This window comes from Rhododendron vialii, chromosome 2a (genome assembly GCF_030253575.1).
Source record: "Rhododendron vialii isolate Sample 1 chromosome 2a, ASM3025357v1".
NCBI lineage: Eukaryota > Viridiplantae > Streptophyta > Magnoliopsida > Ericales > Ericaceae > Rhododendron > Rhododendron vialii.
This window is the reverse complement of record NC_080558.1, coordinates 30045149-30070494: the sequence shown is the minus strand read 5'-3', so window position 1 is coordinate 30070494 and position 25346 is coordinate 30045149. Positions and strand designations below refer to the sequence as shown.

Sequence of the window (25346 nt, the reverse complement as noted above, 5' to 3'; positions counted from 1 at the left end):
TTTTGCAGAAACTCAGAGTTTTAATATAGCTATTGGGTTGCTTTCTTCGGCCAATTGTGTTTTTTCATGTTTCCTTCATCTGATTAATATTTATGCCGCATAATATAATTTGTTTTCCTTTTTTGAACTTTCTAAGTTTAGAATTCGGCAACAATTGATGGAACACCAACTACACCCATTGTTTCTCTCTCGGTAAAAAGTTGTTTACATAAGCATTTGCAAAAAAACCATTACTATTTTACATTGTTGCATCCAATTATGAGGTGTAATCTCTGAGAATTGAAATTTTGAAGTGCTTTGAAACGGTGAAGTTCCGTGAATTGAATCTTTTTATTCCTTTGTCACATTTTTTAACTGTGATCTCTTATGCACTCATTATAAAAGTATCGCATGTACGGGTGAATTGGTTTCTACAGTTTTGTTAAAGTAGTATCCACAATCTGCTCTTTTTTCCAATCTATTGATATGCCTTGCATGCACGTATCATTTATGCTAGTAATATGCTTGATTGCTGATATAAATTTGTACATAGTTTTCTCACATAAATAGTTAGGTTCCACAATCACGCACGGAATGGTATGTCTTTCGCCAATTGGTCATGGTATGGCTGCTTCTGAGATTGTTCTTGGTTCTGTATCTTCTACTTATTTCCTGATTGGCATGCATAGCGGGGTCCTAGATCATATGCTTTGACAACTTTAATCATTGTTTTGTTCTAGGCTTGGTTCTGTTCGTTTCTATTTTCAGGTTTGCCTATTTTTGAGGTGGCCTCATTATCATCTGAATAGTTCTATACTTACAGGTATGTGTTCGCCGTTGGGAGCAAAAGAGCAAAGAAGTAAGCTTCAAATAAAAAACATCTCCGCAAGTGAAAAATTGGGGTACTTGAATGAGATGGCTGCCTAATTTCGGATTACATTTTCTGGAAAGGGAGATTACATTAGTATTTTTTTTATGCGTATATGATTAGTCTGACTCTTAAATGTAATTTGTGTTGGAAAATTATTCTCCAACCTATTGTAATGAATCTTCATCCATTGGTTGAATTATTTATATTAAATTGAAATCGTATTGCGTTTGGATGTATTTGGTGTTGAATGGAATACAACGTTTATGTTTCTTGACATAAAATTTCAATGATCTTGTTTGAATGCTAGTATATTGGTATTTGTAGTATTTTAAAAAAATTTGCTAAAATTGTCTAAGATAGCGTTCACTAAATGCTATTGTTTACCTTCAATAGCATTCATTGCATGCTGTAAAAAGTAATAGGATAGCAAGCAAAAAATGCTATGAAAAGTACACAATACAACAACGGGAAAAAAACGGGCAAAGAACGCTATAAAAAGTTTTTAACATTAATAACGGGCAAAGAACGCTATAGAAAGTTTTCAACAGCGGGCAAAGAACGCTATAGAAAGTTAAGACTTTTAATAACATGGGCTAATACAGCGTTCTTCGGAACGCTGTCTATTACCTACTATAGCGTTTTTCAAACGCTATGAAAAGCCTTTTTTGTTGTAGTGTGGGGGACCTCGGCATAGTCAAGACCAACCGGTACCCAAGCAGGAAGGAGCTGATATGGGTCTCCTCAATTCCCTTCATCTTCCTTTCTTTGAAGGCCTTTTTAACCAAGCCTTCCACCTGCTGCTGATAATACTCACTGGCCTCATTGTAACCAGCGTCGATGGCCTCCTCCAGCAGCTTCGACAGCTCCTCCTCCGAACACTTTTTTTCTTCCAGCAACCGATCTCGCTCGGCCTTGAGGTCCTTGACCTCGGTCAACAGCCGGTCCCTTCCTCCAGCACGACGGCCGCGTCGGCAAATTTTGCCTCCAATTTCTCAATTTCCTCGGCGGCCATCTTTGCCTCTTTTCTCTTGATCCTTAGCTATGTTGCTGAAGGCACAGCTAACACACTGCCCAACCTACAATAAAAGGGGGGTTAATGTCTGTAAAAGAAATTCTAAAGGAAACTCAGTAACGGAGTGAGATGTACCTTGACGATGAAGAGACAGAACTCGGCCATGTTGTTGGCCTTCCCCTCCTGCAAGTTTTCCATGTCGTTGGGGAGTGCCACCCCTTTTAGTAGGATCATGGCCAAAAGAGGGTTTTTCTGCCAAACTGTCGTGGGTGGTTATCACATGCCCATTCGGGGCACTAGAAGTCCGGCACGAAGAGGTCTAGAGACTCATCTAGTCTGGAGGTGTTGACCTCGGCATGGCTTCCCCCAATGAACTCCAAATCATCCTCAGCAACTTTGGTCTTTTTCTCGGCCCTTAGATCCTCCTCCTCACCGGCCAAGTGGCTCGGCCTTCGGCGGCTGGAGCAAAGTGGCTCGGTGGTGATAGTTGCAAGGGGCTGTTCTTGCTGTTCCAGCTGCTCAACCGGGATCTGCTCCGGCTGCTCCTGTTGGATAGGCATATTGGAGGTGGAGAGATCTTGGGCCAGGTATTGCATCTGAAGCGCTTCCTCGGCGATGGTGGCCAGATCCAGTGTTTTCCTCACCATCTTGCTTTTGTCCTTGAGTTGAGCGAAGCCGGAGTAGGTGGGTTTGTAGCCAAGCAGGGTCGGTGAGTCCCAGTCGGCACACGGAAGGAGGGCGATCAAGTTCGGCCACCTATCGGTGAGGAGGAATCCCTTGGTTGGTTCGAAGCAATCTACATATGAAGGAAAAGTCAGTATGGCGCATATGGAAGAAAACACTAGTTCAGTGTAATGTTGGGTAAAAGCATGAAATACCAGGTTTATAGCCATAGCCAAGGTACCCTTGCACTCGAGGGATCCTGTAGGGCCTCTCTACCTCCGTGCCCATCCTGGTTAGGAAGGGATGATCAAGAAGACATATTGGAGGTGGAGAGATCTTGGGCCAGGTATTGCATCTGAAGCGCTTCCTCGGCGATGGTGGCCAGATCCACTATTTTCCTCACCATCTTGCTTTTGTCCTTGAGTTGAGCGAAGCCGGAGTAGGTGGGTTTGTAGCCAAGCAGGGTCGGTGCGTCCCAGTCGGCACACCGAAGGAGGGCGATCAAGTTCGGTCACTTACCGGTGAGGAGGAGTCCCTTGGTTGGTTCGAAGCAATCTACATATGAAGGAAAAGTCAGTATGGTGCATATGGAAGAAAACACTAGTTCGGTGTAATGTTGGGTAAAAGCATGAAATACCAGGTTTATAGCCATAGCCAAGGTAGCCTTGCACTCGAGGGATTCTGTAGGGCCTCTCTACCTCCGTGCCCGTCCTGGTTAGGAAGGGATGATCAAGAAGAGGGTTTAGAGGGCCCCATTCAAAATTCCCAGACACCCTCACCAAGACGTTTTTCCACTTCTCGGTGTCGTAAAGGCTGTCCACAAGATGGTCGAAGTGCTACCGAGTGGTCTGATAATATTTGTCGTATGTTGGGTTCCTTGACACTATGTACATCAGCATCAAGTCACCCAAATTGAAAGGCAGTTGGTTCAACTCGGCTAACCTCATTGCCGAGCATAGGATGCGCCAGGTGTTTATTGAGACCAGGATCGGTGCAAGGTTGTACAAATGCAGGAAGTAACGGAGGAAGGGGCTCATTGGGAATCTTACCCCTCCCTCGGTGATGGCGTATAGGAGAAGTATGATGAAGTCTTCACCGAAGGTGATCTTGTCGCTAGTCACCCTCTCCATTAGTACGTCCTCCGGGATCTCGTACTTAACCCAAAACTTGATGGTGAAGCCCCCTAGTGCATTGCCGTAAAGGTGATTGTATGGCATTGGCCCAAGGCCAGTCGGTGACGGGGGAATGAGGTTGATATCCCTTTGCAGTTTCGGCTGGGTTCATGCCCCTCCTACATTTGTCGCGTTCGGCGATCCCCCTGCCAATGTAGATGTGTTGGCTTTGGCCCCAGTTGCCGCGTGCTCGTCATGACCCTCTTCCTGTTAAGAGTCTTCCTCGGTGGCTGCATTGGGAAAATTACCCGGACCGTAGAGGATGTCCCTGGAAGCCCTGTCATCCACTTGAAGGGGAATATGATGCCGAGGATGACAGGAAGCCCGGTGGGGTTGGGGAAGTTGCTGGAGCCTTCGTCGATGCCCATGTTGCTCATCCTGTAACCCCTGTTGAAGCTCTGGATGGTTTCATAAAGACTTGGGTATGCATCAGTGTAACATCCTTTTTAATTGAGGTGCTTAAACATTATATTTAATAACTTAAAGGACTAAAGTGCATTTTTTTAAAAAAATTGTGCATGAGTGCCGTGTGTGTGCTGATGTGTTGTGTGTGTGTGTGTTTCTTTAAAACAAAGAAAAAAAAAAAAAGAACAAACCCATCAGGAGGTTTTCAACGTTAGAGAGAGAGAGAGAGAGAGCAACGGTGGAGGGAGAAGAAGTAGAAGAAGGAAGGAAAAGGGAATTAGGATTAGAACTTGAATTGGAGACCTTATTTGGTAATTCATGCTTTCCTATACTTAAATCTATGATTTTATTGTTCAATTTCATACTTGGCATATTGCTAGCTCTGAATTGAAGCCATGAGAGAGGGTTTTTGAGGTTGGAATTGGGTTTAATTTCAGAAAATTCGTGGTATATTATGAATATGCATAACTGTGTTGAACCAAGTTGAAACTGTCCTGTTTTTGACGAATTTATTCAAGGTACCTAAAAATCTTCTAAATTCTTGAAAACAATCCTGAAGGTTCATCTTTGAGTCTATTGCATCGTGTTAAATTGTCAGAAAATAACTCGAAGTGTTTTGGCCTACAAAAATCGTGAACCGAACTGGTGTCTGATTCGTGTCTGTGCAGACAGCACATACACGTGTTGGAAAAACGGGTATAACTTCTTGCTCGGGTATCGGTTTTACGCACCGTTTCTTTGATTCCGAAACTAGACTCGTATATCTTTCTGAATATGTATGGCTTGTGCCGTGACTCTTTCTAGATTATAGCAGTTTTTGAATTAAAGTTCAAGTTTTGGTACTTCTGAAATTCTGGACAGCTTTTGGCTTGTGTTCTTCATAAAATTCCTCAAGTTTAAGCATGCTGTGTGGACATGGGTTCTCACGAGTCTTAAACATTGATCAATTGGTGATGTTTTGGTGTTGGAATTATTGGAAAAGATTGAGTATGTGATTTTTAATGAGCATTAGATCGCAGACTGTTCTGCTGGAACTGTGATTTCTGTTTTAGATGTGCAATTTCAATTGAGCATATCTTAGTCATTCGGAGTCCAATTTGGGCAAATTTTATATCTAGATTGATGTGCTAGAAGTCTTCTTGCTAGTGGTAGTGGTCTTGTAGTATTCTTTGAAACCTATAGAGAAGTATGGCCAAAATACGGTAGACTATCTGGCTGAATTTTGGTATTTCCAACACAAAATTAGTAGCTTGAATTACTATGTTTATAATTGCAGAAAATAAGAGTTGGACACCGTGTTTGACTAAATTAGATGTTATATTGTTGATCTGAGGCAGGATATTTGCTAATATATTTGCTAAGCCTTTCAAGTATTATACACTAAAATGTTTGGCTTGTGGATAGGTGACGAGTCGGTGAATCAAGGAGCACCGAAACCATAGTTGTACTTTCTTTTGGAGTACAAGGTGAGTGTTTGATTCATAGATGTTGTTCTACATTGAATTAAACTTGAATGTTGGCTTAGTGCCCGGTGATTGGCTTTATGCCAAAAGGCTTTTATGCCTTAAATTATTGGCTGTGTGCCCGGTGATTGGCTTTATGCCATATGGCTTTATGCCTTAAACTATTGGCTGTATGCCCGGTGATTGGCTTAATGCCAAAAGGCTTTATGCCTTAAATTATTGGATGTGTGCCCGGTGTTGCTTTTAATTGCTTGGTTCACTGTTTGACTGGTTGAGATATATCTTTTAGCTGTACCTTTAATATGGAATTGCATCCATGTCTCATAAACACTCCTGGATTCCATTTTGGAATCCAGTTTTGCAGGCGTTGTAGATATCCACTGCTGATCGTCGTGGGGTTGTACACTCGCTTAGGGTAGCATGTCGGGAAGGCTGGACTAGTTTGGCGAAATTTTGTAGATAGGGATGTAGTGCAGCCTATGTTTATATTTGGTTTATTGTATAGTTTAATGCTTTCTTAAGACTTCCGCTGTGTTTGTAAGAACGTTAAGTTTTGCGTAATCAATAAAATGGCTGTTGGTTAATTTAATTGCTAGAATTTGAGTTATAGGAATGGGCTGGTGGTTGATGTTGCACCTTCACGTCGGGTTGGGCTCATTTGAGTGCTAGCCCGGGGTGGGGTGTGACAGCTTGGTATCAGAGCCTAGGCTTATCTAGATTCTGAGAGTCGTTGAGCGAGTGGCGATCTAGCAGTGGATTTAGGAGTCGATCATATTTTGTCGAGTAGTTTAGTGTTGGTTTATCTAACATGATAAAATAGTATATGTTGTTGTTGTTGTCAAATTGAATTGCAACAGGTACGGAAAATGGAAGAAGAAGCCTCTTCCCATCCTGAGCAAGCAGATCCGACTGCTAGGGCTGCACCGGTAGGAGTTCAGGTAGGGGCTAGGGATATAGATATACTATTGGTGGGTTTAGCACAGTATGCTGAACGACAAGCTGCACCTCTGGTTAATCCCCCGGTTAATCAGGATGTTGGATTACTAGAGAAATTCAAGAAGCTGTATCCAACGAAGTTTGAGGGTACTTTTAAACCTCAAGAGGCGGAGGATTGGTTGAAATCGGTTGAGAGGGTTCTAACAGCTATGGGAGTAACTGATGAACATAAGGTGACTTTAGTGACCTTCACCTTGAAAGGGCAAGCTTTAATATGGTGGGAGGGAAGTCAGAGGTTGCTGTCAGCCCCATTACCAGGCATTCAGCCACTAGTGCCACAAGTCATTACATGGGCGAGGTTTGTGAAGGCCTTTAATGATCGTTACTGTCCTGAGATGTATCGTTTCCAGCAGGAAGCAGATTTTATTAATCTTAAACAGGGGAGTATGTCGGTGGCCGAATATGAAGCCAAGTTTAATGCTCTTTCAGCCTATGCTACGGATATGGTGGATACTGAAGAAAAGAAGGGTAGACGGTTCAGAGGTGGGTTGGAGAAAAATGTTCGAACCAGAATGACGACTTATAAAGAAAAAGACTATGCGGATTTGATTGAAACAACGAAGAAGATTGGCAAGGATGTTGAAGAAATGTTTAGCAAACGAGAACAATCAAAGAAGAGTAAATTCGAGGCGAGGCAGGTGAGTCTGGGGGGTAAATCAAGCGGTTTTTATAGAGGTGGAGGAGGATTTCAAAATTTGAAAGGTCAGAGTGAGGTTAAACAACAAGGTAGTCAAACCAGAATGACGACTTATAAAGAAAAAGACTATGCGGATTTGATTGAAACAACGAAGAAGATTGGCAAGGATGTTGAAGAAATGTTTAGCAAACGAGAACAATCAAAGAAGAGTAAATTCGAGGCGAGGCAGGTGAGTCTGGGGGGTAAATCAAGCGGTTTTTATAGAGGTGGAGGAGGATTTCAACATTTGAAAGGTCAGAGTGAGGTTAAACAACAAGGTAGTCAAAGCTATGAGGCAAGTAAGCCAAGTTTTGGCAGGGGGAGTAGTTCAAGTGGATGTGGGACTCCTTTTCAGTGTTATCGGTGTGGGTCGCCCGATCATCGCATGAGAGATTGTCCAGAATCGGGAAAAGGGTTTAAATGTTTTAGATGTGGAAAAATGGGGCATATTGCAACTCATTGCACGAAACCACAAGCTTCAGGTGCATCTTCTAGTGGCAGTGTTCCGGTTGGACGTGGAACGAATGTTGGTAGGCCTGTTGGTCGGGGTGGTGGAGCGGGTGGAACTATAGCACCAGGGAGAGTGTTCGCCATGACACGACAAAATGTCCAGGCAACTCCGAATGTGGTGACAGGTACTTTAATGATTTGTGGTGTTAATGCATAAATTTTAATTGATCCTGGTTTTACTCATTCTTTTGTGTCAAACTTGTTTAGTGTGCATTTGAATAAGCAATATGTGTTATTAGACACTGCTTTAGCGATATCTACTCCCGTTGGAGAAGTGGTGATAGTTGGGGTATCTTTTCCCAAGTGTGTGGTGAATATGTGTGATAGAAATCTAGAAGTTGATTTGATTCCTCTAGTAATGTCTGATTTTGATGTTATTCTAGGAATGGATTTTTTATCCACACATCATGCATCTTTAGATTGCTTTAATAAAGAAGTTGTCTTTAAAATACCGGGTGAGCCGAAAATTAAATTCTGTGGTGATAGACAAACTTCTGTAACTAGTATGTTATCTGCTCTTAAAGCTGTTAGTATGTTGAGGAAAGGATGCCAGGGGTATTTGGCCTATGTTGTTGACACGGAGAAGAAACCGTTAGAGTTATCGGATATACCGATTATGAGGGAGTTTCCGGATGTCTTTCCAGATGAATTACCGAGAATTGTGCTTGATAGGGAGGTAGAATTTACTATTGACGTGATACCGGGAACGAATCCTATTTCTATTCCACTGTATCGAATGGCACCGGCTGAGTTGCTAGAATTAAAAATTCAATTGAAAGATTTACTTGACAAAGGGTTTATTCGATCAAGTATCTCACCATGGGGTGCACCAGTTTTATTTGTGAAGAAGAAAGATGTTGCTATGCGTATGTGCATTGATTTCAAGCAGTTGAATAAGGTGACAATACGGAATAAGTATCCGTTGCCAAGAATTGATGATTTGTTTGATCAGTTGCAAGGAGCGACCGTCTTTTCAAAAATTTATTTGAGATCGGGATACCATCAAGTTAAGGTGAAGGACAGTGATGTCTCCAAAACGGCTTTTCGAACGAGGTATGGCCATTATGAGTTTCTGGTTATGCCTTTCGGAGTGACTAATGCTCCAGCGGTATTTATGGATCTTATGAATAGGGTGTTTGAGCCGTATCTGGATTTGTTCGTCATTGTGTTTATTGACGATATTTTGATCTATTCTCGAACTAAGGAAGATCATGAGCAACATTTGAGAATTGTATTGCAGACTTTACGAGATAAGCAATTGTATGGTAAATTGAGCAAATGCGAATTTTGGCTTGAAAGTGTTGCATTTCTGGGTCATATGATCTCTCGGGATGGCATTTGTGTGGATCCGAAGAAGGTGGAGGCAGTAGTGAATTGGGAAAGGCCGACTAATGTTTCTGAAATTCGAAGTTTCCTTGGTTTAGCAGGATATTATCGGAGATTTATTCAGGGCTTTTCTTCTATTGCCTTGCCTATGACCAAATTGACTAGAAAAGATGTAAGTTTGTGTGGTCTAATGAATGTGAAGACAGTTTTCAGGAATTAAAGAATCGGTTGGTGTCTGCGCCGGTATTGACTATTCCGATGGGTACAGAGGACATGGTGATTTACACTGATGCTTCTCATCAAGGTTTGGGTTGTGTTCTTATGCAACAAGATAAGGTTATTGCTTTTGCTTCGAGGCAGTTGAAAAATCATGAACATAATTACCCTACGCACGATTTGGAGCTAGCGGCTGTCGTTTTTGCACTTAAGTTGTGGAGGCATTACTTGTATGGCGTGACTTGTGAAATCTATTCCGATCATCAAAGTCTTATGTATTTGTTTATGCAGAAGGAGTTGAATTTGAGGCACAGAAGGTGGATGGAACTAATTAAAGATTATGATTTCTCTATTCACTACCATCCAGGGAAAGCGAATGTGGTTGCTGATGCTTTGAGTCGGAAAACAGCTGCGAGAATGGCTTGTATCCAATGTTCGAGGGTTGTAAATTTTACTGAGCTGAAGCAAATGGGTATGGAGTTCTTTTTCAATAGCAATGATGTTTTGTTGGCACAATTCAGTGTTCGGCCCTTATTTGTGGACCGTATTCGGGATGGACAATATGACGATCCATATATGGAGGAAATCAGAAAGAAGGTAGTAAAAGGTAAGAGTTTTGGATTCAATATTCGAGAGGATGGTATGCTTTTGTATGGACATAGAATGTGTGTTCCAGATGATGCAGCTCTAAAAAGAGAAATTTTGGAGCAGGCGCACAGTTTAGCTTATGCTATGCATCCAGGAAGTAAGAAGTTGTATTGTGACTTGAGAGAGTTTTATTGGTGGGTTGGCATGAAGAGGGAGATTGCAGAATTTGTGGCTAGTTGCTTGACATATCAGCGAGTGAAAGTTGAGCATCAAAGACTGGCGGGTCTGTTGCAGAATCTTCCTATACCGGAGTGGAAATGGGAACATGTAACAATGGATTTTGTGACAGGGCTACCGCGTTCTAAGGAAGGTTATGATTCGATTTGGGTTATTGTGGATCGATTGACAAAGACGGCTCATTTCCTACCTGTCAAGACCACATACTCTACAGATAAGTACGCTCAAATTTACGTCAATAGGATTGTTAGATTGCATGGAGCGCCTTTATCTATTGTTAGTGACAGGGATTCGAAGTTTACTTCTAGATTTTGGGTGAGTTTGCAACGAGCTATGGGTACTTCACTGAAATTTAGTACAGCTTTTCATCCTCAAACTGATGGGCAGTCTGAACGGACTATTCAAACTTTGGAAGATATGCTGAGGGCATGTGTTCTTGATTTTAAGGGCAGCTGGGATGAATATTTGCCGTTGATTGAGTTTGCCTACAATAATAGTTATCACAGCAGCATTGGCATGCCACCGTATGAGGCTTTATATGGTAGGAGGTGCAGAACACCAATTTGTTGGAACGATGTTGGTGAGAGACAGATGTTGGCTCAGCAAATGGAGCAATTAGGCGAGGATCGGAGGCTAGGTCCTGAAATGGTTAAACAAACCGTTGATGGAGTTCAAATTATAAGGGAGCGTTTAAAAATTGCCCAAGATCGTCAAAAGAGCTATGCTGACAAACGAAGAAGAGATTTGGAATTTGAGGTGGGTGATCGTGTATTCATTCGTGTATCGCCTTGGAAATGGGTGGTTTGATTTAAAGGAAAGAAGAAATTGGTGCCGAGGTACATTGGGCCGTATGAGATTACCGGAAGGGTAGGGGCAACAGCTTATCGGTTGGCTTTGCCGATGGAATTGGCACGGTTGCATGATGTATTCCATGTTTCGATGTTGAGGAAGTATGTGCCAGATTCGACACACCTGCTGAATGATACGGAACCAATGGAACTAAAGGAGAACTTGACCTATGTGGAGGAATCGATTCTGATTTTGGAGCGAGGGGAACATGTCCTTCGTTCAAAAGTAATACCGTAGGTGAAAGTTCAATGGCGTAATCATTCAGAGCGGGAAGCTACGTGGGAGACGGAGGAGTCTATGCGAAAGAGCTATCCGCATTTGTTTGAACTTGGTAAGTAATTTCGGGGACGAAATTTCCTAAGAGGGGGAGGGTGTAACATCCTTTTTAATTGAGGTGCTTAAATATTATATTTAATAACTTAAAGGACTAAAGTGCATTTTTTTTTAAAAATTGTGCATGAGTGCCGTGTGTGTGCTGATGTGTTGTGTGTGTGTTTCTTTAAAACAAAGAAAAAATAAAAAAAATAAAAAAGAACAAACCCATCAAGAGGTTTTCAACGTTAGAGAGAGAGAGAGAGAGAGAGAGAGAGAGAGAGAGCAACGGTGAAGGGAGAAGAAGGAGAAGAAGGAAGGAAAAGGGAATTAGGATTAGAACTTGAATTGAAGACCTTATTTGGTAATTCATGCTTTCCTATACTTAAATCTATGATTTTATTGTTCAATTTCATACTTGGCATATTGCTAGCTTTGAATTGAAGCCATGAGAGAGGGTTTTTGAGGTTGGAATTGGGTTTAATTTCAGAAAATTCGTGGTATATTATGAATATGCATAACTGTGTTGAACCAAGTTGAAACTGTTCTGTTTTTGACGAATTTATTTAAGGTACCTAAAAATCTTTTAAATTCTTGAAAACAATCCTGAAGGTTCATCTGTGAGTCTATTGCATCGTGTTAAATTTTCAGAAAATAACTCGAAGTGTTTTGGCCTACAAAAATCGTGAACCGAACTGGTGTCTGATTCGCGTCTGCGCAGACAGCACAGACACGTGTTGGGAAAATGGGTATAACTTCTTGCTCGGGTATCGGTTTTACGCACCGTTTCTTGATTCCGAAACTAGACTCGTATATCTTTCTGAATATGTACGGCTTGTGCCGTGACTCTTTCTAGATTATAGAAGTTTTTGAATTAAAGTTCAAGTTTTGGTACTTCTGAAATTCTGGACAGCTTTTGGCTTGTGTTCTTCATAAAATTCCTCAAGTTTAAGCATGCTGGGTGGACATGGGTTCTCACGAGTCTTAAACATTGATCAATTGGTGATGTTTTGGTGTTGGAATTATTGGAAAAGATTGAGTATGTGATTTTTAATGAGCATTCGATCGCAGACTGTTCTGCTGGAACTGTGATTTCTGTTTTAGATGTGCAATTTCAATTGGGCATATCTTAGTCATTCGGAGTCCAATTTGGGCAAATTTTATATCTAGATTGATGTGCTAGAAGTCTTCTTGCTAGTGGTAGTGGTCTTGTAGTATTCTTTGAAACCTATAGAGAAGTATGGCCAAAATACGGTAGACTATCTGGCTGAATTTTGGTATTTCCAACACAGAATTAGTAGCTAGAATTGCTGTGTTTATAATTGCAGAAAATAAGAGTTGGACACCGTGTTTGACTAAATTAGATGTTATATTGTTGATCTGAGGCTGGATATTTGTTAAGCCTTTCAAGTATTATACACTAAAATGTTTGGCTTGTGGATAGGTGACGAGTCGGTGAATCAATGAGCACCGAAACCATAGTTGTACTTTCTTTTGGAGTACAAGGTGAGTATTTGATTCATAAATATTGTTCTATATTGAATTAAACTTGAATGTTGGCTTAGTGCCGGGTGATTGGCTTTATGCCAAAAGGCTTTTATGCCTTAAATTATTGGCTGTGTGCCCGGTGATTGGCTTTATGCCTTAAACTATTGGCCGTGTGCCCGGTGATTGGCTTAATGCCAAAAGGCTTTATGCCTTAAATTATTGGCTGTGTTCCCGGTGTTGCTTTTAATTGCTTGGTTCACTGTTTGACTGGTTGAGATATATCTTTTAGCTGTACCTTTAATATGGAATTGCATCCATGTCTCATAAACACTCCTGGATTCCATTTTGGAATCCAGTTTTGCAAGTGTTGTAGATATCCACTGCTGATCGTCGTGGGGTTGTACGCTTGCTTAGGGTAGCATGTCGGGAAGGCTGGACTAGTTTGGCAAAATTTTGTAGATAGGGATGTAGCGCATCCTATGTTTATATTTGGTTTATTGTATAGTTTAATGCTTTCTTAAGACTTCCGCTGTGTTTGTAAGAACGTTAAATTTTGCGTAATCAATAAAATGGCTGTTGGTTAATTTAATTGCTAGAATTTGAGTTATAGGAATGAGCTGGTGGTTGATGTTGCACCCTCACGTCGGTTTGGGCTCATTTGAGTGCTTGCCCGGGGTGGGGTGTGACAATCAGGATCTACCTTCGGCGAGCTGGTGCTTGAGTCCACCATGCTGAAGACCTAAACAAAATGAAGAATGAAGTCAAAATTCCTTCTTCAACACAGTTGATCATGTGACCTGGCCTCCGCTGGGGGATATCCAGTAAGATCTTCCTTGGCGGAGGGTAAGGGGCCTCATCAAGGAGGGTTTTCTAAGTTTGAAATCGAGGATCTACTGGCGGTCCACGGAGGACTGCCATTGCCGGCAATCCAGAAGGTGGACCATGGCCAAAGACGGCCGCGGGGACTCAAGTGGTACTGTTCAATTCTAAGGTCTCTGTGCAGAAGAAGAGCTAAAGGGCATGGTGTGCATCAAGGCAAGTAAAAAACTAAATAGCTGGGAGAACGGAGTTACCTGAATACTAGAGTTGATCGACGGTGAATGGCGGAGCGACGGAGGTGAGAGCTATGGAGGCAGCAGTTGCAGAGCAAGAGAGCAAGAGAGAGCAAAAGTATTTTTTTGCCCCATCCCCCTCCCTTATATAATGGACGAAGTGGGGGGGGGGGACCCTAAGGGTCGCGCACCAAAACTGAAGCGACACAACCCCGTCCACTCTCGGACCGCCACATGGAAAGCCTTTGTTGATCCGTACTCGTAGCGCTCCCCCTTCTACCATGTGGCACTTTACACCGCTTCAGATTCAAACCTGACCATTCGATCTCTGAGCCAAACAATCCCATCAACCCCCTCTGCAGCGAATGCCATCATTACTCCGGATTCAAAACGCCTCTATGTTCCTCATAGGCCCGACGAATACCTGTCTGCGTGTCCACCATGAGTGTTACCTTCTGGAAAGACTGGTTCGTCTAAGATATTACCGAGATGGTCTGAAGGAAACACTGATCAACTCTTCCCATCCGTCCAAAGGAGGAAAAAGTTGAGGGGCTATTGTGGTGGGCATGGCACGGCGGTGTGAACCAGATGGCCATGTCACAATGACTAAGACCTGTGGACTCAAGGGTTGTAAGGACCGGTCATGCACGGTGCTCTATGCGTTTGCTGGACCAACACTGCCAAACCAGGACCGTACGATGGAGGATCCATGGATCTGGGTACAGGTTGGTTATGACTTCCTGTTTGGCGGCACCCTGCCGGATCAGATGGTAATTCTACCAAAGTCCGAGTACAACCGGGCTGATCTAATCAGCAGAACCATCAACTGCCGAGCCACTCCTGCTCCCTGACTTGAAGAGGAAGTCAGGAAGAGACGGGTAGGCATGCGGGTGGCGTGGCACCGATTCCGCTATTGCAGGAACGGATCATGGAGATTGAAGCAAATCTTAGATTGCAAAGCCTGATTTAGCGCCACGATTGACGAGCCAACCATTGAGCGAGTGATGTGTGCACGTGGGCCGGTCTCCACATTTTTTCTTTGCCTATAAAAGGAGTAATCGATTTACAGAGGAAGGTAATCAATTCTTCTCCTCTAAAACCCTAAACTTAAAACTAATAAGCTTCTCTTCTCTCTCGCTGACTTAACCGTCGGAGTGCCTATCTCGGACTCCCCACGATCCGGGTTTGGGCACTAACACAGGTGCTATATGTGCAGATCATCATCACACCCAAGACACTCTAATCTAGCCATTATTCCATCCAAGGTTCGGCTGGAGAAAGCACCCCACCACAGAAAAACTTGAAGAAAAACTCTTGAAATAACATACCAAAATGAAATTATAAAGATTCAACCTTTTATTTTTCATTCAGTTAGTCCCTTGTGTTTTTTTTCTCTTAAGAATGCACTGCCAATTATGACAATTCCTACTCAAAAAATCTATCCTGCGCAGGGATAGCTCCAAAGACCCATTCACATAAGCACATGTTGGGACAGAATGTTAAGATGATGAGATTCAAAGACTTTGCAGCGTATCTAAAGACACTATCTTTAGAATGTAATTTGCCCCCACTTGGTAGATTTTACTGTTGGGTTCAGGCAAAACTATCCCTAGAATTCAACAAAGCCTTAGGTTGAAGAACTGCAACCAACTACAACCAGCAACGTTGAAGGACTTCCAAAAAATCCACCTTATAACAGAACTATTATGAGAGAGAGAGAGAGAGAATGAATTTGTGGAGTAGTTTGGAACGTTGGGTACAAGAGCTTTATATATAAACATAAGTGCCCTTTGGGAAACACTACAACTCTTGGAAGAGTAATCACACCTTTCATTTAAGCAACACACCCCTAGAACAATTAGTTTCTTTCACGCCCTTTGTTTGAAAAACACACCCTTTGAACATTTAGTTCTCTTTACACCCATTTGTTTAAAAGACATCCATTTGTTCAATTAAAATCGAACCATTAATCAGGCGCTCCAACTCCAACAGTTTTAGACTATTGATTTTTTAAAGAACCAGAACCACGCGGTATGTGCGAAGTGCATAATCAAACATGAGAAGAAATGTCTCAACAGTACATGATAGCTCTCAAAAGCTCCCCATCCAAATTTGGTTCATAAAACACAATTCAAAATTTGTGGAACAACTGTCACCGCAAGCTTTTTACCACATTGAGGACCTTTGCTTTCCACATTTCTCCATCTACCTAACAGATTGCATCCTAGTTTCTGAATAGTCAACTTTCAATGAAAAATAATAAACAAAAAAATAAAACAATTGCAGAAGTTACCCTTAATGAAAATTGTTCTCAAGGCAGTATAGAGCTTATTGTTATCACTTGAGCATTTAGTTATTCGTAGCATTTACGTATTAGCACCCAAAAATCAATAGCAAATTTCATTCTCATATCCCAACCAAGTACTGAGAGAGAGAGAGAGAGAGAGAGTGAGTGAGTGAGTAGGGGAGGAATGGAAGACATCTCATTTTTTTTTTTTGGGAATAGAATCTATTTGATTTTTGGAATGATCTCATCCTTAAGATCGACATGGTATTGATCCTAGCACACTACAAGAAATATAAGCTTTCCCGCCACTCAAATCCCGGCATTTGCAAAAAACCCTGGGAATGATTAAAAACACACGCCAGCAGCCGGAGAAATCAACGGGCAAAGTGGGTCCCCCAATTTCATCCGCGGCTCACACATGAAACGGCTGTCGTTTTGACAAAAGCCCTAGCCCAATTTCATCCCCCGCTCAAAATTCCCTCCCCCAAAATTTCGGCAAAAGCCCTAGCTGCTCCCTCCTCCAGTCCTCCTCGACTCTCTCGTTGCTCCCTATCAGGTAAATGTTCTCTCTCTCTCTCTCTCTCTCTCTCTCTCTCTCTCTCTCTCTCTCTCTCTCTCTCCATCTATTCCAATCAATTTCCTACTCTTTCTCTGCGACTACGCGCCAGCGTCGGAGTCAGCGAACGATTTCTCACGCCTCTCTCGCTGCTCTATCCTGTACACTCTCTCTCCCTTTCTCTTTCTCTCTTTCTCTCTCTCTCTCTCTCTCTCCATCTATTTTGATCGATTACCTCTCACTCTTTCTCTGCGAATGCAGGACGTGCACCGACGTCGGAGTCGGAGACGGCGATAAGAGGCTTATTAAATTGATTTTGTTTCATCAATTAGTTCTGGTACTCTCTCTCTCTCTCTCTCTCTCTCTCCTGTTGTTTGCATATATGCGTGTATGTATATGTAGATTTCCGATACTGAAATCCAAATTTGTTGATTAGTTTATCAAATTTGTTACTTTTGATGCCGCCACAATAAGATTGTTTAGTATTTCTCTATTCTGAAACTTGTGCCCGTTTGGCTTATGCCGTAGTTTTTTTAATGGAGTTAACTTTATATTTTTTTATAGTTTTATCTCCTTTATGAAACTAGAGAGATTAACCTCACCAATAGAAAGGAAGAACAGATACACTGAACAGATACACATTGGGGACCATCATTTAAGTAGTTGGAAAGATGAATAGAAGTGGAATGAGTGCTCCCAAAGTTGTATCAAATAACTAAATGGTTAGGACTAGATAGAGCAACAGAGAAAGATCAATTTGCTGAATTAGTTACGATGAAAAGGCACGTTGTGTTTGTGTGTGTCGTGCTGTGGCTTCTTGTTGGTTCTGTGATATTTCTCTTTAGAAGTTGTGGGGGACGGAGTTCCTTCGGTGAACCTCTACCGACATGAATCCCTCAAATGGTAAGACTTTTTTGTCTCGGCTTCAAATCATTTTGTCCTCTTATAAAATTCCGGTACACTACTTGTAATGGGATTTCACTCAACAAGTTAGCCTCTATATTGTAAAATTTATAGTTTTTTTGGTGATTAGATACACATATAGTACCCCAATGCAATTGATTCTGTTGGTTTGAACACTGTGAATATGGTAAGGAAAATATTTTGCTCTATGAATATCTGAATATTTGCTTTTCATTTTTTGTCATTCTAAAAACAAGTACTTATTTGAAAAATAAGATAACTATTCAAGCAGCAAATCAACAACGATTTCAATCCCATGGTTACTTGGCCGTAATATAGAGACACATACAAGGCATACGAAAAATATTTAGGGTGTCCAAAAAACAAGTTTATGGTCAACTCTATTTGATGTCCGCAAATTATGCAATTCATTTCTTTACTAAGAAAGTAGCTCATCTAACATCTAAATTGAGATCAATCACCTTAACCTGTCTTTTTCTCTCCTAGCATAAAAAAATGCTTCAAGTTTATTGACTTTAATTTTGTGGGAAGCTTCAGAGTCTCAGAGTTTGTACTTTGTAATAATGATTACTAAACCAACACTTGGTTCCACAGGCTCAGCTTGATCAGCCCTTTCCTCATTGTTACACCTGCTCCATTGAGCATGACTTCCTTGTAATGAATCTTCTCCCTCGCACCAGTAATGAGTCGTAACTCTGCTTTAAACTACAAGTTTGTTTCATTTTGTCTATTGGTTATGCTATTAAGCTACAGGCATATGTGAGTAATCTTGCTAACATGAAGTGAAAATTTTGATTAACACAAAATGTTATCTGCCAGAAATCATATGGGATGTTGCAATACAATGTTCTGACTCCCACAAGTGACAGAAGCTGGGTACGATTAGTCTAGCATAGAGCACATTATTTCTTGCCTATCAAGAAATGATTACGTGAATAGGACGTGGGGATGAAGTTAGAAGCCTAATAAGTGACTAGTTGAACATTGAGCACTAACACCATATATTTATTGAACCAGGAGGTTATCCTAGCCCTGCCATTATAAACCCCTTTGCCTTGACCATGAGTTGGAGTTGATCATTAAACTGAGGCAAGTTTAATGGCCTCATAAAGGATGTAACTACAATAAGGTGGCTTAGATCGTTAAAACTCTTTTGAAGGTCTAGCAGGGGGCTGAACTAAAGCCCTGATTTCCTAAGAGAACTGTTGAGCTCCTTGGCATCACTAAAAAGTGTTTTATACTCCTTCAGCAATGGTATAGTTTTGGTGGTGATTATAATGGTCTCTAATCTCTATTATTGCCTTCTTTGTCAAAGTTTGTATCTAATATGGTATTTCATGCATTTGCTTTATTTGTTTTTTCCAGAATTGTGTAAATGGAAACAAATATGGATAAGAGTTGGATAAATTTGCCTAGGCTCGATCCAAGATACCTACAAGGGGTTATAGATTTCACGGAATTTGCTTGTAAGAACATTCTTGATCGGCAAACAAAAATTGCATGTCCGTGTAAGAACTGTCATAATTTGGCTAGAAAAAACATAGATTTAGTAAAGGAACATCTTGTCATGAATGGATTACTCCAAGTTATACCGTTTGGATTTTCCATGGGGAAAAATCACACCCTACAAATTGTGGTGTTGAAAATAGTGGATGTGGCAATTTTAATGGGCAAGATGAGATGCAAGAAATGGTGCATGATGCATTTGGAATTCCGCCAATTCAAGCCCATGATATTGATCTTGATGCACCTCTGGGTGATGGACATAATCTTGATCCACCTTTGGGTGATGGACATACTCTTGATGAAGAAACTACCAAGTTTTTTAAGCTTTTGAAGGAAGCTGAGAGAGAGTTATACCCAGGGTGTCAAAAGTTCGCATTGCTCTCATTCATTGTTGCATTGATGCACATTAAGTGCCTATGTGGTCGGAGTAACAAGTCTTTTACCATGTTGCTTAAGCTGTTGAAGAAAGCCTTGCCTGAAGGTGAAATATTGCCTAATTCTTTTACTGCGCACAGACAACTGTTGGGTGGTTTGGGCCTTGAGTATCATAAAGTTCACGCATGCCCTAGAGATTGCATGTTGTATTGGGGTGAAGATGCAAAGCGAGTTGATTGTAAAGTCTGCAATGTTCCTGGATATAAGCCAGAGGAGCAAACAGATGGATCAAAAAAACGAGGCAAAATTCCGCAAAAGATTGTTAGGTACTTTCCATTGATACCTAAGCTAAAAAGATTTTACTCGTCCAAAAAGACGGCTGGCTTAATGAGATGGCATGCAGAGAACCCAGCTCCTATTGGCATTTCGAGGCATCCCGTTGACTCCGATATATGGAAACTCTATGATAACCTCCATCCGGATTTTGCTCAAGATCCTCGCAATGTCAGGCTTGGGTTAGCATCTGATGGCTTTAACCCATATCGTACAATGACTACCACTTATAGCATTTGGCCCGTGGTGATGATGACATACAATTTACCACCTTGGTTGTGCATGAAACAACCTTATATGATGTTGACACTGCTTATTGATGGACCAAAGTCACCTGGAAATAATATTGATGTATATTTAAGGCTTATAGTAGACGAGATGAAGAAGTTGTGGGATGTAGGTGTTAACACTTATGATGCATTTGGCAATGAGATGTTCAAAATGCGTGCATTAATGTTGTGGACAATTAATGATTTGCCTACATTAGCTATGTTGTCAGGCTGGAGTACAAAGGGTTATCTTGCTTGTCCAGTTTGTCTTGATGAAACTTGTTCACGTTGGTTAGTTCACGGGAGAAGGTATGTTATTTGGGGCATCATAGATGGTTGGAGTTGGTTAGTTCACAGGAGAAGGTATGTTATTTGGGGCATCGTAGATGGTTGGAAAAGGACCATAAATTTCGATATGAGCGCATGTCTTTTGATGGGACCGTTGAATTTCGTCCTTGTCCAACTCGTTTATCTGGTCGTGAAGTCTTAGCAATGTTTCCCGCTAACTATGTGAATAAATTTGGAATGGAGGGGGATGAGGATTTACCTGTTACAAAAAAAAGAAAGACACGCGATGGAGAAGATGAAGATGATTTACAAGGTAATTGGAAGAAAAAGAACATTTTGATCTATCGACTTGGGAGGAAAATCCGCTTCGACACAATCTTGATGTGATGCATATTCAGAAAAAATTGTGTGAAAGCTTGGTCGGGACAGTAATGGATCTTGATGGCAAAGGGAAGGACAACTTAAATATGCGTCGTGACCTTCAACTAATGGAGATTCGAAAGGCGATGCATCCCCAAATTCTAGATGGTGGCAAAGTGTATCTGCCTCATGCATGCTTTGCAATGAACAATAAGGAGAAAACTATGTTCTGCAATTTGTTGAAGAATGTGAAAGTTCCAGATGGCTATGCTTCTAACATTTCACACTGTGTCAATGTAAAAAAGCGAACCATATCTGGACTAAAGAGTCACGACTACCATATATTGATGGAGCAATTTCTTCCAATTGCAGTAACCAGAACACTTCCAAAGAAAGTGAGTAAGCCAGTGATAGAGCTATGCAATTTCTTTAGGCAATTGTGTTCGAAAGTTGTAAAGGTTGATGACTTGGATAACCTTAAATCTCGAATAGTGCTCACTTTATGTCAGCTCGAAAAAATATTTCCTCCATCCTTTTTTGACATAATGGAGCACTTGATTGTTCATTTAGTTGAGGAGGTAAAGTTGGGTGGTCCCGTGCGGTTCCGATGGATGTATTACGTCGAAAGGTATGGATTCTAGTATGCTTCATTTACTGTCCATTTAATAATATGTTTTAACACTTAAACAATTCTCACATAAACTAATTTGATTCTAGGTATCTTATGACACTTAAGAGATATGTGCGTAATCCAGCTCGTCCGTAGGGCTCTATTGCAGAGGGGTACTTCGTTAAAGAATGCATGACATTGTATTCTGGGTACTTGGGTGATGTTGAATCCAAGTTAAATCGACCCGTGAGGAATGATGATGGAGGTGATGCGGGTCAAGTAGGGGGCCGTCCTTTAGGAAAGCAAGAAAAGTTTTCTCTTAATCTCCTACAAAAGACACAGGCTCATCGATATATCCTATTTAACACTGAATCCATCACTCCGTATCGAGAGTAAGATATTCCAAGTCTATCTATCAACTAAATTTATTCAAGCTTATTCTCTCTAAACAAGTTGGATGAATATTGTAGGAAGCACTATGAATTTCTTAAACAACGTAATCGTCGAATTCGAGATCGTGAACTTGAACGCCTTCACCATGAAACGTTTCCCATTTGGTTTCGCACCCACGTAAGTCATGTATTTTAGTACTACTATAGAAATCAAATCCTTAATGACAATTTTGAGTATTCATTTTATATAATTTCTCTTATAGGTCCACAAGTTACAACTTGAGGGGTCCGAAGAAGTATCAGATGAGGCTGCAATTCAGGCGTTGGGTCCTCGTGACACAACAATTAGATTTAGTGGCTATATCATCAATGGGGTTAGATATCACACCAAAGAGCGTGAGCTTAAAAGGAAAACACAAAACAGTGTAGTTATGTTGAACTAGTAGTTATTTGAGCGCCAGAGATATGAATCCTCAAGAAGGAGATGTCACATATTACGGAAGGATCACAGACATGGTGGAGTTGTATTATACACACGACCACAAACATGTGCTATTCAACTGTGACTGGATAGATAACAATCGGGGTTTAGTACCGAATGATGAATTTGACTTCACACTTGTCAATTTCAATTGTTTGCTCTATACAACAGAACATGCCTCCAACGAACCATTTATACTAGCATCTCAAGCTCAACAAGTTTTTTATGTGCAAGATCTGGCCAAAGAAGATTGGAGCATTGTAATCAAAATGAAACCTAGAGAGTCGTTTGAAATTTGTGAAGTTGGGGATGGTCACATAGCAGACATTGAAGTAGATGGAATCTATCAGCAACAAGAAGATGATACAACATTGCATGATGAGGATAACGTGTGGATTAGGGATGATTTACCTGGCCTAACACTAAATGATGATGTCAATACGTAGTAATTCAGGAAGTGTTTGGTTGCAAGTATGAGAGAAATTTTAGTTAATATCTTTATGTTAATATCAGAAACTTGTCTCTTTTCTAGTAGTTCGAATATATCTATTGACGTTAATATCTGATACTTGTCTATTTTATTTTAGCAATTCCAATCAAAATGTACGATTACGGTTACTTTTGTCATGTCTATTTCCTTTTAGCAGCAATTTAATTTGTATCAGTAAATGTTTTTTTTTTGGAGATTGCAATGTCACGTAGACATGCTGCTACACTAGAGGATCCTGTTTGTAGGGGGATGAAAACAATTGATGCTTCGGATCAGCTGGATTGCAACGGCTTATTCGTGCCTCTTCACCGGAACCCTAGCTCGACGTCTGAACCCTAATCTGCAAAATAGATAGGGGGTGAGTGCACCTTTGCCTCTCGTGGCAAAGGCCCTCCGATGCCTTTGTTAGTATCACGTACTAGAAAACTCAACCCTAATTATCAGTAGGAAAGCAATAATAATGCAACATATTGCGTACCTTTTACCTCTAGGTTTACCTCATATTTATAGATTTATGGATGCTTGCTGTCCAAGCATCCATGTTACCATAGGATTCCTAACTCGTATAGGAAACCCAGGATATCAAGGAGTCTCGTTTCCTTTATCAGTTTATGGAAAAGATTCCTTTTAGGATTCTTTTCCTTTAAGAGCCGAACATCCCATATTCGTTGGGTATCTTTCTCAGATCCTATATTCTTGGGGATCTTTATCCCTTTATGGGACATGACTACTCTGGAATCTTCCAGAGTATTCCCTCTGCTCCTACTCTCGATTAGAGCTCCTTCCTTGTTCGGCTGTCTCATAGCCGAACAGACTACCTGGACCAGGGACTTCACATGTAACTTGGTTCAAATGTAAACAGAATATCTCCTATTTGCCGAACAGATAGTTTACTCCAGTGACTTGTCGTGTCATTGACCGTTATTCAGCCGAACAGATTGCATGGACCAAGGACTTCACATGTCTTTGTTCCATATCGCTGTTCTTAATACTGCCCGGCGATAAGTCCAGTCGTATTTACCACGTATTCCCAAACATCACGTGTTCGGTAACTAAATGTATCTGCTCGGGAATACCTCCCTACAATTGCTCCCCAGCTTCATGTATTTACCACTGTTCGGGGGCAATATATGATGCTTAGAAACAGAATTCTATCTAGACCAAACCCTTTTGATCCCGTGCAGTCATAATTTCAATATCTCATTGATGCCTTTTGGCGCCTCTGTCATTATACCATCTCGAGGTAATGACTCTACGTGGCACGTTTCGTATGCCAAGCATTAATTTCGAACTGACATTCTATGAAACGGCATCAGAACGGTTTCTTCTTTCCGTTACTTTTACCTGTAACGGCGTGAGAGGAGACGTTTCGTCTCCGTCTCTTACCCTTAAACCCCTGAAAGGGCTCTTTTTGGGTTTTTACCAAAAACTTAAACGCGCTCCTTCTCTCTCTAGAAACCAGGCGAAAGCATCCCGCTATCCGCCATCGCCGCCACCTGCAAATTCAATTGCATTCCAGGGAATCGTCACATTATTCTTGTAAGATTCTCGTTCTTACTCCATTTCGTCTACTTAGGCTTCCCTCTGAGATCTCACTCTCAGATTCGTGGGTCGTTTTTCTAGGGTTTCAGTTGCACCCTTTTTCAGTCTTTCTTCTTTCCTGAGTATACCCATGGCTGACGATGCTGAGAATCCCTTGAGACCCAGTAAATTTAGGAAATTATGTGAAACCCCTACTGCCATGGCGGCATTTAGGAGGGAATATAACGTTCCAGAGAACGTTGGTCTCGAACTCGCCCCCCTGGGCGCAGATAGAGACGGAGGTTCCTGGGATCGAATGTGTATCCCCATTGTTGCTATCGTCGAAGGCGGAGTTCGATTTCCCCTTCACCCATTACTCCGCCAGATCCTAAACTGGTATCGTCTTACCCCCATGCAAATATCAACAAACGTTTTTAGGTTGATAATGGGTGTAATAGCTTTGAATAGGATTCTGGGGACCCAGTTAGGAATTTGGGATATTCAGTGGTGGTACAGCATTGTACTAAACCCTGAATACAACACCTATTACTTCAAAGTTAGAAGGGCCGACAAGCGTCTCGTGCTAAACCTGCCAGACTCTGCTCGGGATCATGAAATCGATTTCCTTTACGTCACTGGAGCCTTTGAGCCACTAGGAGAGGATGGTCAGGTGGTGGGTCTCCACTGCCCCCATATATGGGGATACCCACGTATGCTTCTTATTTTTCATCTTTGCTATTTGTTTGTTTGCTGCTTTCTCATAGCTTTCTATTGTGTCTAATTTGTGATTTAATAACTCCGATTGTGCAGTTGAAAACGTCAACAAACGTCCAAGACGAGAGCCTAGTTACGTCCGAACAGAGGACATCAACAAAATCCTTAAATATAAAGGCGAACCTGGTACCCGAACAGCTGGTCGGGGTCGAGACGCTGATATACTGCTGGGATACGACCATTCGTACAGAGGGGTCATTGACAGAAGACTCGCCCACCCCAGCACTAGTGCCGCGTCTACATCCACTGCTCCCCAACCACACAGTTCAAGGCTTCAAGCTGGTGTCACTCTTGCCGGTCAATCAGGCGATATTGTTATTCCTGACGGTATACCTCAAACACGTGTGGTACTCAGGAGATCAAGC

The 25346-nt window shown here is 41.5% G+C and overlaps 2 protein-coding genes across 5 annotated transcripts; both read left to right on the top strand.

The window, feature by feature from the left end:
- Positions 1-16572: 16572 nt before the first annotated feature.
- Positions 16573-20740, top strand: LOC131317403 (uncharacterized). Its single transcript, XM_058346959.1, has 4 exons — positions 16573-16658; positions 16920-16995; positions 18948-20374; positions 20452-20740. The coding sequence occupies exons 3-4, from the start codon at positions 19263-19265 to the stop codon at positions 20738-20740; spliced, it is 1401 nt and encodes a 466-aa protein (XP_058202942.1). The 5' UTR covers positions 16573-16658; positions 16920-16995; positions 18948-19262.
- Positions 20428-22846, top strand: LOC131316599 (uncharacterized). 4 transcript variants are annotated; one of them, XM_058346022.1, is made up of 4 exons: positions 20428-21341; positions 21431-21715; positions 21794-21893; positions 21979-22846. In XM_058346022.1, exons 2-4 carry the CDS (start codon positions 21516-21518, stop codon positions 22156-22158), a joined length of 480 nt encoding a protein of 159 aa, XP_058202005.1. In that variant the 5' UTR covers positions 20428-21341; positions 21431-21515; the 3' UTR covers positions 22159-22846. The 4 variants fall into 3 exon arrangements, 2 of the variants coding, with proteins under 2 accessions (XP_058202005.1, XP_058202004.1); XR_009197191.1 differs by having other exon boundaries at positions 21794-22846; XM_058346021.1 differs by lacking the exons at positions 21794-21893; positions 21979-22846 and having other exon boundaries at positions 21431-21772.
- The last annotated feature ends 2500 nt before the right edge of the window (positions 22847-25346 follow it).

Excerpts from the sequence above, each read along its gene's own strand:
- LOC131316599 (XM_058346021.1), top strand. The coding sequence starts at position 20,740 with ATGCATATTCAGAAAAAATTGTGTGAAAGCTTGGTCGGGACAGTAATG. Across the intron at positions 21,342-21,430 it reads TGGATGTATTACGTCGAAAG|GTATCTTATGACACTTAAGA; the intron begins GTATGGATTCTA and ends ATTTGATTCTAG.
- LOC131317403 (XM_058346959.1), top strand. The coding sequence starts at position 19,263 with ATGCAAGAAATGGTGCATGATGCATTTGGAATTCCGCCAATTCAAGCC. Across the intron at positions 20,375-20,451 it reads TGGTTAGTTCACGGGAGAAG|ATGGTTGGAAAAGGACCATA; the intron begins GTATGTTATTTG and ends GGGGCATCGTAG.